The 15,750-nt window shown below is 45.7% G+C and overlaps 1 protein-coding gene across 2 annotated transcripts in view; it reads right to left on the bottom strand.

Annotated features, from left to right (window-relative positions):
* Positions 1-15,750, bottom strand: part of Auts2 (activator of transcription and developmental regulator AUTS2) — a 1,104,996-nt gene that overhangs the window by 14,299 nt on the left and 1,074,947 nt on the right. For both annotated transcript variants that reach the window (XM_052168633.1, XM_052168634.1), the window contains exons 11-15: positions 15,478-15,576; positions 10,972-11,043; positions 9,760-9,789; positions 7,534-7,605; positions 1,052-1,193 (exon numbers count right to left, since the gene is read on the bottom strand). In XM_052168633.1, the coding sequence (XP_052024593.1) occupies positions 1,052-1,193; positions 7,534-7,605; positions 9,760-9,789; positions 10,972-11,043; positions 15,478-15,576 (415 nt within the window). The remainder of the gene's footprint in view (positions 1-1,051; positions 1,194-7,533; positions 7,606-9,759; positions 9,790-10,971; positions 11,044-15,477; positions 15,577-15,750) is intronic.

Here is a 15,750-nt window from a genome sequence, read left to right as displayed (position 1 = left end):
ATTATGGTGGGCTGCAGATAGAACCGAGGCCAGTTCTCTGTCAACCGGGCTATATCTCAATCCCGTTTGTTTTAAGAAACCGTGACCCAGGCTTTGCTAAATAAAGCTCAGCATGTAGCCAAGACTTGCTTAGAATTATGGTGTTTTTCCTGCCTCCGCTTCCAAGTTCTGACACGATAGACCTAAGCCACCAAACGCATGAAGCTAACCTATCTTGACTGTATGCCTCCATCTGGGGACCTTCAAAAGGCAGTCAGTTGACTGTCACAGTGAAGCAATACTCATTGTTCAAAAAGCAACAGAAATGTGAGGTTAAACTTATCCGCACAGAGTCCATGGGTTTATTGCTCTTCCAGTCTGCCCTGGCAAGCTTTCTGACCTTTTTCAATAGCTTTTCACATACTTTGAGTTGTCTCTGTTGAACACAGGAACAAATGACACACTAAAGCAATGCAAGGATGTATATGCATTCCCATGTGTGCAGGTGCATGTGCACATGTGTATGAGGACCAGAGGTCAACCTTAAGACATTATTTCTCATGCCTTGTCCACCTTGCTTTTTGTTTGTTTTTGTTTTGAAGCAGGGTCTCGTTATGCAGCCCTGGCTGCCCTGGCACTTGCTATGTAGGCCAGGCTAGCCTCAAAGTCAGAAAGATCTGCCTCCCACTGCATCTCATGTGCTGGGATTAAAGGCATGCACCACCTTCATCCACCTTGCACTTTGAAACAGGGCCTCTAATTGACTTAGAACTCACCAATAAGCTAAGCTAGCTGGCCCGTGAATCCCAGGGTCTAACCTGTGTCTGTTTCCCCGCTGTTGTGATGACAAGTGTTTGCTACCCCACCCAGCTTGATTATCTCTTGGTCCGTGTTGAATGAAAGAGGGATGTATCAAAGAAGCAGGGCCCACCTCCCTAGTAACGTGGGGTACACCTCACAAGCTGGTATGAATTCTGTTCTTTAGTTAGTGAGTGATTAGGAACGCGGAGCCCAGACATTGCTCTGAGTCGCCGGCTCTCTGCACTTGCACCGCCCCACTCTCTGAACTTACCAGTGGCAGAGAATAAAGTGGAAGGCCGCGCCAGATCGTGGGGGTGATGAATGGCTCCGAAGAGACTGGGGCCCGGAGGACGGCTCAGGAACTCAGGCTTCAGCCCAAAGTCCAGCTTGTGTGGGTCCGACTGCATCTGTTTCTAAAACAAGAGGAAGGAGGAGAGAGGCTGAAACGGGGAGGCCAGCAGACAAAGAGGTTATCAGTGAGTAACTCAAGACTGGAGGGCGTGGGTCGCCGTGGAGAACACTGTTCAGAACAAAGCCCTCGAAGGCCAGGAAAGCAGCCTGACCTTGCGGGCACAACCAGGCTGCTAGAGGGTGGCATCTGCTCCCTACAGGCTTGGCCTTTGAAGTGGTCCAACCTGAAGGGTACGGCCAGGTCCTATTCATTAAAAACGAGTACCGCTCTCCACTCGGGTCATCGTTTTGTTGTAAAGGCCCAGTCTGCAGGTTCTACCCATATCCCTCCATCTCACATAGCCCAGGCTAGCCAGGCCTCTAGCCCACTGTGTAACTGAGGATGGCCATGAAGTCCTTATCTTCTCGCCTCCACCTCTATAGGAGTGCACCATCATGCCTTGTATGATACTATAAATGAAACCCAACCGGGGCTTCCTGCATGGAAGTCAAGCACTCTACCCAACTGAGTCACATCCTAGACTGACTGGGCTCATTTGGTTTGCTTTTTTGAAGCACAGTATCACATAACCCAGGCTACCCTCATACTTGCTGCATACTTGAGGTTATCCTTAAACTCCTAATCCTTTGCCTCTAGCTATCCAGTGCTGAGATTACAGGTATGTACCACTCCTGGTCCAACCACCTCCTGACCCCGACCAAATATATGTACTTTATTTCTATGTATTATGTGTATGTGTGTGTATGGGGGGGGGGGCGTGTATCTGTATGAGAAAGAGAGATGTATCTGTGGGTGCCCAGAGTCCAGAAAAGGGCAATAGATCCCCGGAAGCAGAATTATGCAGAGCTAGAGTTGCAAGTGATTGTGAGGCACCCAGATGGGTTCTTGGAAACAAACTCAGTTCCTCTGGAAGAACAGTGTGCTGATTAGGTTTAGTTTGTTCGTTTGTTTGTTTATTGTCAACTTGACAGAAACTAGGGTCCTCTAGAAAGAGGGAAGTTCAATTGAGAAAATACCTGCATCAGACTGGCCTGTGAACAAGTTCTTGATGACTGATAGATATGAGAGGCCCCAGGTGTAGTGTGTGGTGCTAGCCCTGGGTAGCTAGTGGGCTGTTCCTTTATAGGCTCTGTCTGAGTTACCGTCTCCAGGTTCTTGCCCTGACTTCCCTCAGTCACGGACTGTGACATGGAAGTGTAAGCTTGTTCCTCCCCGAGTTGCTTTTGGGCACGTGTTCATCAGCAACCAAGACAAAGAGCATGTGCTCTTAAAGCCCGAGCCATCGCTCCAGCCCCTCTGCCTGAGAGTTTTAAAATGATAGTATTTTAAATCTCATTACATCAGAAATTCTGCAAGAACAATCTAATATATAAAGTTAATTGCCTCAATGGCTCTGTCATATTCTATAATGGAATCACTGTTGTATATTTAAACAAACAAAAACTAGAGAAGACGTTCAGTGAGTAAAATCTGAGTTTGATCCCTAGAATTCACCTTTAAAAAACAAAAGGAAAGTGTAACTGTGCACGCTTCAAATCCCAGCCCTGCATCTCTCTGATCAGCTAGCCTAGCTTGTGAGCTGCAGTCCAATGAGAGACCGTCTCCAAGAGCAAAGGACTGCAACTGAGGTTGATACTGGGCCCCACATACAAGTATGGACACTTGTATGTGTACACATACATATGAACACCTATCACACACACAAATACGCACACCCCAAATTATCTTTTTAATTAACAGGTATTTTTTTTTCCTTTCCAACTTGCATCCTGCATTAGTTGGGGTGGGGAAACCAGTCATGGAGACTGTGCAGAGGTGCTGTACATGACTATCTGAGGACTCATTCCAAGCTCCACCCCCTCGATGGCTATAGTTATTAGTTATTAGGTTATAGTTATTAGGACCATCTTTGCCTCAGGTCCTCCAGGGCATCATTCTGGAGGTTGGTATCCCTCTGGACTGCAGGGCATCAAATCTGCCCATCTTCCTGAGTTCTGACAGCCTTCCCTCAGTGAGCGTCTTGCTTCCCCAGAGTGATACCATCCCCTAGCTCCTAGCTCTATGTCCTGCTCTTCTCTGGTTCAGCTCCTGTCCTGGGTGTGTGTCTACTGGGCTCTTGGAATCTCCTTGGGCTCCTCTGATGATCTCGGCCATCTTTACCCTACTCTTGTCCCACCTCATGCACTCTCCTGGTCAAAAAGCCTGTTTGCTGCTGTGTAACGGGGGACGCCTTCACAAAGGAGGGGCACCTACATTGACAAGGGTGTGAGAAGATAACCCAAGCCTCACTCAACCAGCAACCCTCTCTGAACGTGAAACCTAGCCATGCACCTCACGGAAAAACATGGCGCCTTCACTGTCACATGTGCATATGTGCAAGAGTATGCATGAGACACTGGCGGACAGAGGACATCTTTTTAGGGTGGTTGGGTATCTATCCACTATCTGCCAAGAACTTCCCAGCTAGGCTGGCTGGCTATAAGTCCAAAGGGTGCCATCTGTTTTCACTCCCTCTACTCTGGAACTGTGAAAGCCTCTGTGACCAGCTTTTTTGGTGGTCTCTGGGGGCTGAACTCAGGTTGCCAAGCTTTTAAAGCAAGTGCTTCACTAACTGAGCCATCTCCCCAATCCACTGCCTTTTATTTAAATATACAGATCACACATACCCAGTAGGTCTCACTACTGAATACATATGGTAACAGGAAGATCGGTGCCCCGAGCCTGTCACAGGTAACAGCCTGTAGGCCTCATGTCTCCACAAGTAATCCATGAGTGGCTAAGAGAATGAGTAACTGTACCTTCAGGAGCAGGGGACAGAGAGATGCAATTTCTGCTCCGATCTATGGGGAGCGCCATAATGAAAGCCTCACTATCAAAGAACAGCCAAACCCCCAAACCAAGCTTCTAATTCTCTGTAAATCTATAAAAATCTCCAAAGCACCTCCTTTAATTGAGTCGCCAAATTATTTAGTGCTAATATCCATTGGTAGATGGCGTGGACTCATTAAGAGCAAATAAGGTCCAACAGGCAGAACGGGGCTTAGGGATTAGGAAATGGTCGCCGGGAGAGGAAGATACCCAAGCCGCCCTACGTGCGAGAGGCCTCGCTAATTGAATTGGGATAATGAAAGCCGAGCCACCAGGGGCATCTTCACGGAACAGAAGTTGCTAAGAGCGGCCTCTCTGTCATCCTTCATCCCCTTAAGCTCAGGAAGTTAAAGGAAGATGAGGCTTACCTGCCGCTCCACACTCTGTCACCCAGGACCCAGAGTGAACTGAAGTCATCGTGGAAACCTAGTTAGCTCCTCAAACTGCACCCATGTTCTAGCTGAGCTGAGCTAGGAGGGCTCTAATTATGCCTTGCCTGGTAATCAGGTGAAAGTGAGCAAGACTCAGTGGTAGGGTATGAGGAAGAGCAGGTGCTGGGGAAATGAAGGGCGCCTGGATTCCTCAAGGAGGAGGAGAACACTTTCTGTTCATTAGCATCTATGTCTGTCTGTCTGTCTGTCTGTCTATCAGATCTATTATATCTATCTATCTACCTATCATCTGTCTGTCTATCTATCAACCATATCTATCATATCTATTATATCTATCCTATCTACTATCTATCTATCTACCCATCCACCCACCTATCTATCTACCCATCCACCCACCTATCTATCTACCCATCCACCCACCTATCTATCTACCCATCCACCCACCTATCTATCTACCCATCCACCCACCTATCTATCTACCCATCCACCCACCTATCCACCCACCCATCCACCCACCTATCCACCCATCCACCCACCTATCTATCTACCCATCCACCCACCTATCTATCTACCCATCCACCCACCTATCTATCTACCCATCCACCCACCTATCTATCTACCCATCCACCCACCTATCTATCTACCCATCCACCCACCCATCCACCCACCCATCCACCCACCCACCCACCCACCCACCCATCCACCCATCCATCCATCCATCCATCCATCCATCCATCCATCCATCCATCCATCCATCCATCCATCCATCTATCTATCTATCTATCTATCTATCTATCTATCTATCTATCTATCTATCTATCTATCTGTGTTTGTGCTCACTTGTGCCACTGTGCAGGTCAAAGGCAGAGGATAATTTTAAGGAGTCAGTTCTCCATGTGGGGCTGGGAACTGAACTCATATACTGGAGGGTGGGGGTGGCGGTTGGCAGCTTACCTGCTGAGTCAAACCACCCTCTTGTTTTTTGTAAGTTCTTATTGCTGTATGTACACCTACACATAAATATATAAGTGCAACCTACTGAGGCCATTGAGTATTACTTGTATGTATATTTTCAGGATGGCTTACCTGGATTGGATAACCACTCAGGGGCCTCAACCTAGACTGATTCTCCCTCTCTCAGTAATCACTGAGTGCTTATAGCTCTTCATCAGGGGAGGGGCTCTGAGACTGCCCCACCGTGCTGGCATATCAGCTGTTGGAGTCATTGCTTAGGCTCACCTCTTGTTTTAAATCACAGAACAGAACCCTTCACACAGAGCTTCTCTTCCACAGAGCTCAATAAGCCTTCCTCATTCCTTCCCATCTCCCAGCCTTTCGCCTTTAAAGAATTACGTCCATCTGTTCATCTACCAATGCATGTGGAGACTGGAGGACAACCGTAGAAGTTGGTTCTCTCCTTCCATCTGTGAGGGCTGGAGTTCAGGCTCAGGTCGTCAGGTCTGGTGGCGAGCGCCTTTACCCACTGAGCCATCTTGCCAGGCCCCTCCCTTTTATTGGAACAAGGTCTCATCTATAGATAGGCTCAGTAACCGGCCAGAAAGTAGTCCTTAGTATATTCTAGCTTCTCGAAGAACTGATATTACAGACAGAAGAGTGATCGTTCAATGTTAATTATCGTGTGCATGGCCAATGAGCACCCAGTACTTTCAACTTCTTGCGAGGTAGAAATGACCAATTCTCCAAATTCATAATATAAAAGAGTATCTCTTAAAATATTTTAAAAAAAAGTCTTTCAGGTTTATGCGTATTTGCGTCTGAGTGCGTGTATATGGGTATGCCCCAGCAGGGGTGCCCCTGAAGGCAGAGAGTATGTCAGACTCTCTGCAGCTGAAGTTACAAATGGTTGTGAGTTGCCTGACATGGGTGCTGGGAACTGAACTTGGGTCCTCCACAAGAGCAGTCAGGATTCTTAGCTGCTGAGCCATCTCTCTAGCTCCTCAAATTTTTGTTAAAAACAAACAAGCACAAAAAAATTCAAAACTGCCTGGAGTGATAAGATAGCTTGGCCTGTAAAGGCACCCACTACCAAGTCAGAGGGCCCACGTCTGTTCCCTGAGGGGCACACGATGCAGAGAATTGACTCCTAAAGGTTGTCCTCTCACATATATATATATATATATATACACACACACACACACACACACACACACACACACACATATTATATGTATATGATATGTATATATAATATATATCATATATATATATCCTACATATAGGATATATACATCATACACACACACACACACACACACACACACACACACACACACACACACACACACACGTAATGAATAATGAATACAGAAATAAAATGTAAAAGCAAAAACTAAAAAAATCCCAAACCCTAAACCCTCCGTGTTGGCTCTCCCTGGGTTTCAGTTTTGTCTAGACTGTGCTACAGTTCTTAGTTTTTGTTGTTGTTGTTGTTGTTGTTGTGTGTTTTTTTCAAGACAGGGTTTCTCTGTGTAGCCCTGGCTGTCCTGGAACTCACTCTGTAGACCAGGCTGGTCTTGAACCCAGAAATCTGCCTGCCTCTACCTCCCAAGTGCTGGGATTAAAGGCGTGCACCACCACCGCCCTGTGCTACAGGAGTTCTATATAGATTTTACAAGCTTTATTTATTTTATGAGTCGATCCATTTTCACTCCCTTTCCATTCATAACTCAACAAAAAGGAGAACACTGGGCGTGTGTGTGTGTGTGTGTGTGTGTGTGTGTGTGTGTGTGTGTGAGATACTTGTTTCAGTGCTCATGGCTTTCCTTGTTACAGACGACCGGAGTGTGCTCCCTACCACCCACACTGGGTGGTTCCCCAGTGCCTGTCACTCCAGCTTCAAGCAAACGGACACTCTCCTTTTGTCCTATGCAGACATACACATAAATACTAATAAATTAAAAAAAAAAAAAAAAAGAAAAACAACAAAAGAAGATGGACTAGCCTTGGATACTACCTGCCTGTAAGATGTGGGAGTTCAGGGCCATCCTTGGCTATAGATTGCGTCCCACACTCGAGAGCCTGGCCCCGCCTAGCTCTGCACAAGAAGAGTCACACACCCACCTTGACTTTTTGTTGGTGGTGGTAAATCTGCCAGGCGATATGCACATGCATGGCGCACCACTTTCCTGGTTTCTGGAATAAGAAAGAATTGCATGGTCAGAAGGAAGACACATAGGAAGGCCCACCCCCTTTCCTCTGTCCCCAAGCTCCCTGCAGCTCTGCACTAGGGAGAGTTCTTTTCTTTCATGAAAACTGGAGGTTTCTGTGCCAACCAAAGGCTTCCACAAGCGGCTCTTCCAAGTTCAGGCGTGAGGGAGTTAGAACCCATCCCCTTGTCCCATGTGGGTCTGAGACGACAGCTCCTTTACATAGCAGTCCTCTGCCAAGGACAATATGGCAAGGACCCGACTCTCTCTTCGTGTGGCCTGTCTTCCCCAGTGCCAGCGGGCAGGCCTTCCTAACAAATGCTGTCATGCTAACAGGCACATCAGCTGGCCAGAAAAGCTAATTAGGGAATGTCTGTGGATCGGATCAAAACAAGAGAGGGGCCTTCGAAGTGCTGTGTGGAGATCTGTCACATTCTTAGTGCAGTATGTCAACCTTGCTTGCTGCACTGAGAGCTATTAACCTCTGTGTGTGTGTGTGTGTGTGTGTGTGTGTGTGTGTATCCTTATTCTCTTCTAGTTAAAAGAGGAGAAAAAGCAGAATGAGGAACTGAGGAAGAAAAGGAAGAAAGGAATTCTTCCTTCCTGCAGGGATCAAGTCTCTCTTCTACCTTCTGTGTCAATCTGGGTGGGGCAACAGAGGGTGGGGCCAACTCTTTCTGCCTCCTTCCTGCTCAGAACTCCCACGTGCTTGTTGCTCATTCAGTAAGTACTGGTAGGGTGGCCAAGTCCCACGCCGCCCTGCAACTGCAAACGACAGACGCACCAGCTTCTGCAGAAAGAGGCTGCTCCTGACTTAGATCCAACTCTGACACCAGGGATGCTCTCACTTAACAGAATTATGGATTGCTTGGGATCACAAACAACATGCCCGTTTCAGGCCAGTGAAGAAGGGGGATGGTAGTGGATCATACTGCGTGGGGCTCGGCAGGACCCAGACTCACCCAAGAGACAAGAGGCCAGGTGAACCCATGAGAGATTATCTAGATGAAGTTAGCCTCTGGGTAAGCTTAGGAAGGATCAGTTGCTTCGGTAGACTGAGGCGGGAGGGGCCACTCTACATAAGGATGGGACTATTCACTGGACAGGGTCCTCTAACGAATGGGAAGCAGACAGCAAGCTTGAATACCAGAGCCCACCTCCCTCTCTGCATCTTACCCACTGCCTCAAGTTCCTGCCACCTACATTTCCCTGCCATGATGTACCACAACTTTGAACTGAGAGTTAAAATACACCCATCCTTAAGCTCCCCAGGTACTGTTACAGTACAATACCTAAAAGAGGGATTTTGTGACAGTCAACAGCAGGAAGGGGATCATTCAACCCCTGTCATCTGTTTCAAAGTCAGGAAGTACCCAGAGGTCACCTGCTGGCCAGACTCCAGAACATTCTATCTATGTTTATAGCATCCTTCCCATCCTTTCCTGGGAGGTAGCTTGAATGAGGAAGGTATACATCACTTAGCATGGAGTGCTCTGGGCAAAACAGACTCAAGAGAGGCTAACTATAGCCAGCCTATGACTTGTTATCCCAGGATAGCAGGGGGAGCCGGATGAGTCAGATGACTCCCAAGTTCAAAGCCAGTCAGGGGAAGAGCAGGACCCTGTCTCACAACAGCCTGACCTAGTCTCTCTGTTACTAACATTTTTTAAAAAAAAGATTTATATATATCTTTAAATTATAGTGTGTGTGTGTGTGTGTGTGTGTGTGTGTGTGTGTGTGAGTATATCTGTGTGCAGTACCCACAAAGGCCAGAAGATGGCGCTGGATCCCTTGGAGCTGGACTATGGAACGTTATTAGCTACCTGATATGGGCATTGGGAACCAAACTTGGATCTTAGGCTAGAAGAGCAAGAGCTCTTAACTTAAGAGCTATCTCCTTAGCCCCTTATCGGTTGTATTAATGAAAAACCCAGTAGCTAGGCTTCCTCCGTCAATCAAGAGGAAAAAAAAAAAAAGGCCATTTCCCATCTCCTTGCCTATAATACCAGGCAGCATTAGCTACCGTTTCTGACATTCACTCTGGCGTCTCTCCAGAGCTCAGTCCCTGCTACTGACTTGTGTTTTTAACCTGCAGAGAGTCAGAGGTTGCACAAACAGTTCTAGAAGAAGCGCTTCTTACCCTTAGCATAGGTCTGAAAGGATCTGTCAACTGTGAAGAGAAAATGACAACTCGGTTACATGCCTGTCACTCAAACAATTGCCCTAATTAACAAATTTGTAGTGCTTCATTAGGAGGGGAAATTAAAATGTTAGAATTTTACTTTTAAATGAAGCCCTTTTAGAGAATAATTAACCCATTTTCACACCATCAAAAGTATCAAGCGTCCCCTCCCCCACCCCGGGAGCCTCAGAACACGCACAGTGACAAGCCCCCCCCCCCCCCCGCCCCCAATACAAGTTTTGCCAGCAGAGATGTGCGCTATGCCAGCACGACTCGCACGTAACCTACACCATTGGGGTCCCCATTTTGATTGCCTCTGCCACACACTTTGTGGGGCTTTGGGAGGGTAGTCCTCAGACCACAAAATGAAGGGTGACATGGAGGGGACATCTGGGAATGCCCGTCTTGTCCAGACCCTGCAGACCCAAGCTATCCAACATCCTGGCTTCAATGAGTATGTACCACCCAAGGGCTTAACCTCTTGCCAAAAAACAACAAAAAAAACAAAACAAAACAAAACAAAAAAAAAACAAAAAAAAACAAAAAACCCAAAACAAACAAAAAAAATCCACTTAAATAAAAATGGCCCAGAGGATAGCTTTATAAAGGACAGTCCACAGACAAGCGCCTCTCTACAAAGGCAGTCACAGCATCAATCATGAATACATAATATAACTGGGGTATAATGGATATTTTATTTAGCTCTGCAGCATACTCCATCTGTAAGAGGAGAGCAGTCCAGTAACTTCCTAACACCAACAAGACGGTAGGTGTGTGTGTGTGTGTGTGTGTGTGTGTGTGTGTGTGTGTGTGTGTGTGTGTGTGTGTAGAAAGTGCTGAGTACTTTTCCATTCATGGTGATTTCTTTTGTGCCACAGAGATATAAGTAGTTTGAGACAGGACCAGACAAATGGAAGGTAGACATGTTGGTGGCATTCAATTTCTAGGCTCAAAAAAAAAATCTTTTTTTTTTTTTTTTTGGTTTTTTATCTCAGTCAAGTCATTACTTTGTCTCATTCATGCAGTTGGGGAGACTGTGACTTCTCTAAGGAACATAACCGTTTCTGACATAACCATCCAAGGTAGGAGCACCGGGTGGGCACCAAACGGCGTCCTTGGTAAATAAATGCCCTTGGTATTACCTGTAACCGAGCCTGACTTTGCACGTACCCTTGGGTCCTTTTGGAGCAGAGTATGTGGGACTGTTCCAGGCCGGGCAGCCACGTCGATAGGGTTGGATGTCTACAAACAAATTAGACCAGAGCTTAGGATGCACAGAAAAGCAAGCTTTGTTCCTTCTACAGAGTAGCAGAAATGAAGCATTATCTCCCTCATTTTGTTCTGGATTACAGCTGTTTACATTCTTATTTATGTGTGTGTGCTGTATGTTTATGCTTGCTAGTGCACATGAATGCGTGCTAAAGCCAGAGACTGACATATGGTGTCTTCCTCAATTGCTTTCCACCCTAATTTTTTTTTTCTTGAGGCAGGGTCTCTCTCTGAACATGGAGAGAGAGACCTGGCTAACTAAGGCTACAGTCACTGGGGATCCTTTCTTCTTTGTCTCCACAGAGCTGGGACTACGAAAGCACACCACTGGACTATGGGTGGGGACAGGACAAAGAGCTGGGATGGACGACCCCAGAGCACCCCATATAGCAAAAGAACTCCTTATCCTTATAGATGTTAGTGAGAAGGAGTGTCTGAGCTTGAAGGCCGAGGGCGCGTGTGTGGGTTCAGCACATTACTGAAGGTACTAGATAGGACTCGAGGCTCTAGTCTGGGGATGGAGAGGTGTCGCAACAGTTAAGAGTGCTTGCTGCTCTTGTAGGTGAGCTGGGCTCAATCCCCAGCACCCACACCAGAAGGCTCACAACTGCCGAGAACTCCAGAGGGATCTGATGCCTTAAGGCTCCGTGGGCACTTCATTTACACGCACACACAGAGACAACATGATTTAAAGGAAAACATTAATCTTTAAAAAAAAAAAAGTGAGAAATTAGAATCCTGATCTAGTGTTTCCCATCAGCAGCTCAGGCAAGGTGCTAGATAAGAAGATGGGGGTGATCCCGCTTTAGGATCTAAGAAGCTACACAGGCAGCCCTCTTCCCTTTGACCCACTCTACTAACTGCCTCTGGCTTTTTTTTTTATTATTTTCATCTTCCCCGGTTGCTTTATCACCAAATACTGCAAGAAACACTTCAGTCCACCTGAGTTGCATCTTTCAGGAAGGCTGGAAGGGTTGTCTGGACACTAAGATATCTTAGATATTCTAACTGGTAGGCAATAATGAGAAATAATATTCAGCAATCACTCATCAGTGACAGACGAAATGTGATAATAAAAGCTAATTTAGGGACAACATAAGATTTCCTACTAAGTTCTGATGCTGTTCTCCAAATCCTATCACCATACTTAAACATCACTAATGATATTAATCACATGGCTGTTGTCTCCTGAATCAGCAGTAACAAAAACAGGGTACTTCAAAGGGAACAGTCATCACTAACATCTTGTGAGATTTTTAAAACTAGTAGTTTTTCTTGTTTGTTTGTTTGTTTCTAGTTGGCTTCTTTTGAGACAAGGGCTCTTACTATGTAGCTCTGGCGGGCCTGAAATTTGTTTGCTGTGTAGACCAGGCTGGCCTTGAACCCAGAGATATGCTTGCCTCAACCTTTCAAGTACTCAGAGTGAAGGTGCGCAATAGCTATAGGAGCTATTTTCTTGATTAAAATGTAGAAATTAGAAATTAAAATGTAAAAATTAGAAATGTACATATTATATAATACGTGTATCTATTTGTCTGCGTATATGTGGGTGTGTGTCTGTCTGTGTGGGCATGTGTGGAGCTCAGAGGGTGACTTGCAGGGGTCAGTTCCCTCCTTCTACCATGAGGCTCACCGGGTCCAACTCAATTCCCCAGTGTTATGTGGCTTTACTTCCTAAACTGGTTTCTCAGCCTCTAGTGGCTTTTAAAACTTAGTGTATGTGTGTATGTGTGTGTGTGTGTGTGTGTGTGTGTGTGATTATGTGTGCACACAGATGTTACAATTCACCCAAAGTGAAGGTCAGAAGGCAACTTGTAAGAGCCAGGTCTCTCTCTCCCTTTCACATGTGGGTTCTGGGGATGGACCTCGGGGTCAGTGGCTAGTACCTTTACCCACTGAGCCATGAACTAGTCCTTGTTTTCTTTAAGAAGCTACAATCTGTAAGGATCCTGCACATTAGAAGCTAGTTCATCGGGGAGCTGGGAGAAAAGCTCAAGTTGAGGTATGAAAGCTTGCCTACAAGGAGAGGTTTGGAAAGAAGACGAGAAAGCCAGAGAATAGAAGAAAAGCAATCAGCTGCTGTACAACTAACAATTAGGCTGCAGTTGTTAACAGCCTGATTTGCATACATATGAAGAACTCCGCTAATGAACAGCAATCTACATATTCAATCAGGAAGATGGCCTGGAAAGGCTTATTTCAACACCGAGAGACACTTTCTTGCCCAGATGTAGTTTGTGGTGTGATTGGATAATTGCAAGTGAGGGAAATAGTCTAATTTATTAAATGACCTACCAGTCTACTTGGGGACGAACTAAAGATTTGTCTCAACCTAGTGGGGACAGACCAGGGTCTGAGGGACGACTGAGGACCAAGGAAAGGAGTCTAAAATTCACCACCACTTGCTTTGGCCATTATAAAAGCCCTGTGTACACAGAGCTTGGCATTTAAGTTGCAGTTCTGTGCATGTGAGGGTGATTTCAAAAACACAGCCTCAGACCCCCTAATGCCTTTTTCATTTCTCTCCGTTTCCGGTTTTTATGGCAACACACCTTTGAAAACACAATGTGTTCAGTCCAGGAGACTCTGGTCTCAAACTGGTGCTTTAGCTTAAGAATGGGAATGGGAGGTGGGGAGGGGCAGAAACCAAACCACACACAGCACAATAGCTCACCAAGTATGGCTGACCACTGGAGAAGCATACCTCACTTCAAAAATTAGTATTTGAGTAAAATAAGGGATTTAGATACTATTTTCTATTCTTCTGATGTGATTGTGATAGAACCTAGAGACAAGTGATATGTATCTGAGACGTGCTCCCCCAGCCCCTTACTGGGGGAGTCTAGGGAGGTCCTCGACTGCTGAGCCATGCCTCTGGTTCTACCGCAATAGATCTTTTAAAGGTAAAGTACTGCCACATTATTTTGGAATACTGACCTTTATGGATATTGACTAGAACATTATTCTCTAGGTAGAAAATAACTTAATTCTTTACTAAGAATAAAAGATGAATGAATTTCAAGGGGTAGGGTAGCTTAGTGGTTAAGAGTATTTGTTGCTCTTGCAGAGGACCTGGGGTTGGGTTCTGGCATCCAAATGGTGACTCACAACCACCTCTGATTCCAGTTCTAGGAGATCTGAACCCCACCCCCTCTGGAGAAGCACCAAGCATGCACATGGAACACACACATACATACATACACACATAAATATATATATATATATATATATATATATATATATATATATATATATACATACACATACATACATACATACATACATATATGAGCAAAATGTTCTGGGATGAGGAGAGAGGGAGAAAGAGCAGAAATAAAGTAAGCCTTTGCCTCGCCACCTGCAGACACACCATGCTCAGATGCACAGCTGATGCAGCGAAGGACAGAGAGTAAACTGAAAAGTCTTTCTCCGACTAAAGGATCAGAAAACAACTTCAGTCTGGGAATGTTTATTCCCTTTACCACTAAAATCAGCCAACACCTCAACATTATTCATAACGAGTGCCTCAAAGGCACGTAGGCATTTTCTGCCAGACATTTAGTGTTCAGTAGAATTTCCCCCATAGAAATACCCTTTTCTTCAGTTGTTTAGCCATTGGTAAGTTGCTCTGCTCCTTAACCCTTCACTCCTATTCCTTGTAACCTTAGTTGAGATCAATGGCTTCTGGGGGGAGGGGGAGGAAGAAGGAGAGGAGTGAGGATCAGTGGAGTGGGAAGTAAGTATGTCACAGTATATTATATATGTATGTATGTGTGTATATATATATATATATATATATATATATATATATATATATATATATATATATATATATATATATAATTATTTGTATGGAAATGGCATAATGAAACCCATTATTGCTTCCCATGCTGATGGGAAAACTTATTCAAAAAAAGAAACATTCATAGTTTTGGAAGGATATATATATGATATATTTATACGTATGTGTGTTTCTCCGTGTCTGTATGTCATATGCGTGTGAGTGTTCACAGAGGCCAGAGGAGGGCATTGGATCCCACAGAGCTGGAGTCACAGGAGGTTGTGAGCTGCCTCGTGTGGGTGATGGGAATTGAACTTGGGTCCTCTGCAAAAGCCAAAAGCACACCACCAGCCACTCCTCTGGCCCCCTCTTCTGCATATTTTGAAGAATACGGAAAACTTAGCTCAACTGCAACTCCATGGGTCCTGGCAACGGCAAGTATCATTTCTGTTTGGATGTAAAAGCTAACTGGACCAGAAAAGAGAAAATCTCGTTCTACACTCCCCACGGTCCCTTTGGGTGTGTGAACTCACTGCTGCAGACAAACATGTATACAACCCACTGGCGTGCCTAGCCTGGCCCTCTGCTACAGGTAGGTCACCATGTCCTCGCTCTGAGGTTCTTACCTTCGGCTGGAATGCTCCTTGAAGTGAACCGAAAGGGCCCGTGGGTGGGATCATGGGGGGTATGCCCGAGACCGCAGGAGGATAGGAATGATGGAAGAGCTGTAGCCAAAGACGGGGAGGGATTTAAAAAAAAAAAAAGGTTTTAGTACGGGGGTCACGTGACATGTCCCAATTCCCATAGAAAGACATCGACATTAGCAAGCCAGCCAATCTCAGTATGATGCCATTAGCCAAGCTATGATGAGATGAACACAGATGCGCCATGAATGTTTA

The sequence above is a fragment of the Apodemus sylvaticus genome, chromosome 22 (assembly GCF_947179515.1).
Source record: "Apodemus sylvaticus chromosome 22, mApoSyl1.1, whole genome shotgun sequence".
Classification (NCBI taxonomy): domain Eukaryota; kingdom Metazoa; phylum Chordata; class Mammalia; order Rodentia; family Muridae; genus Apodemus; species Apodemus sylvaticus.
This window is presented reverse-complemented; position numbering and strand designations above follow the sequence as displayed.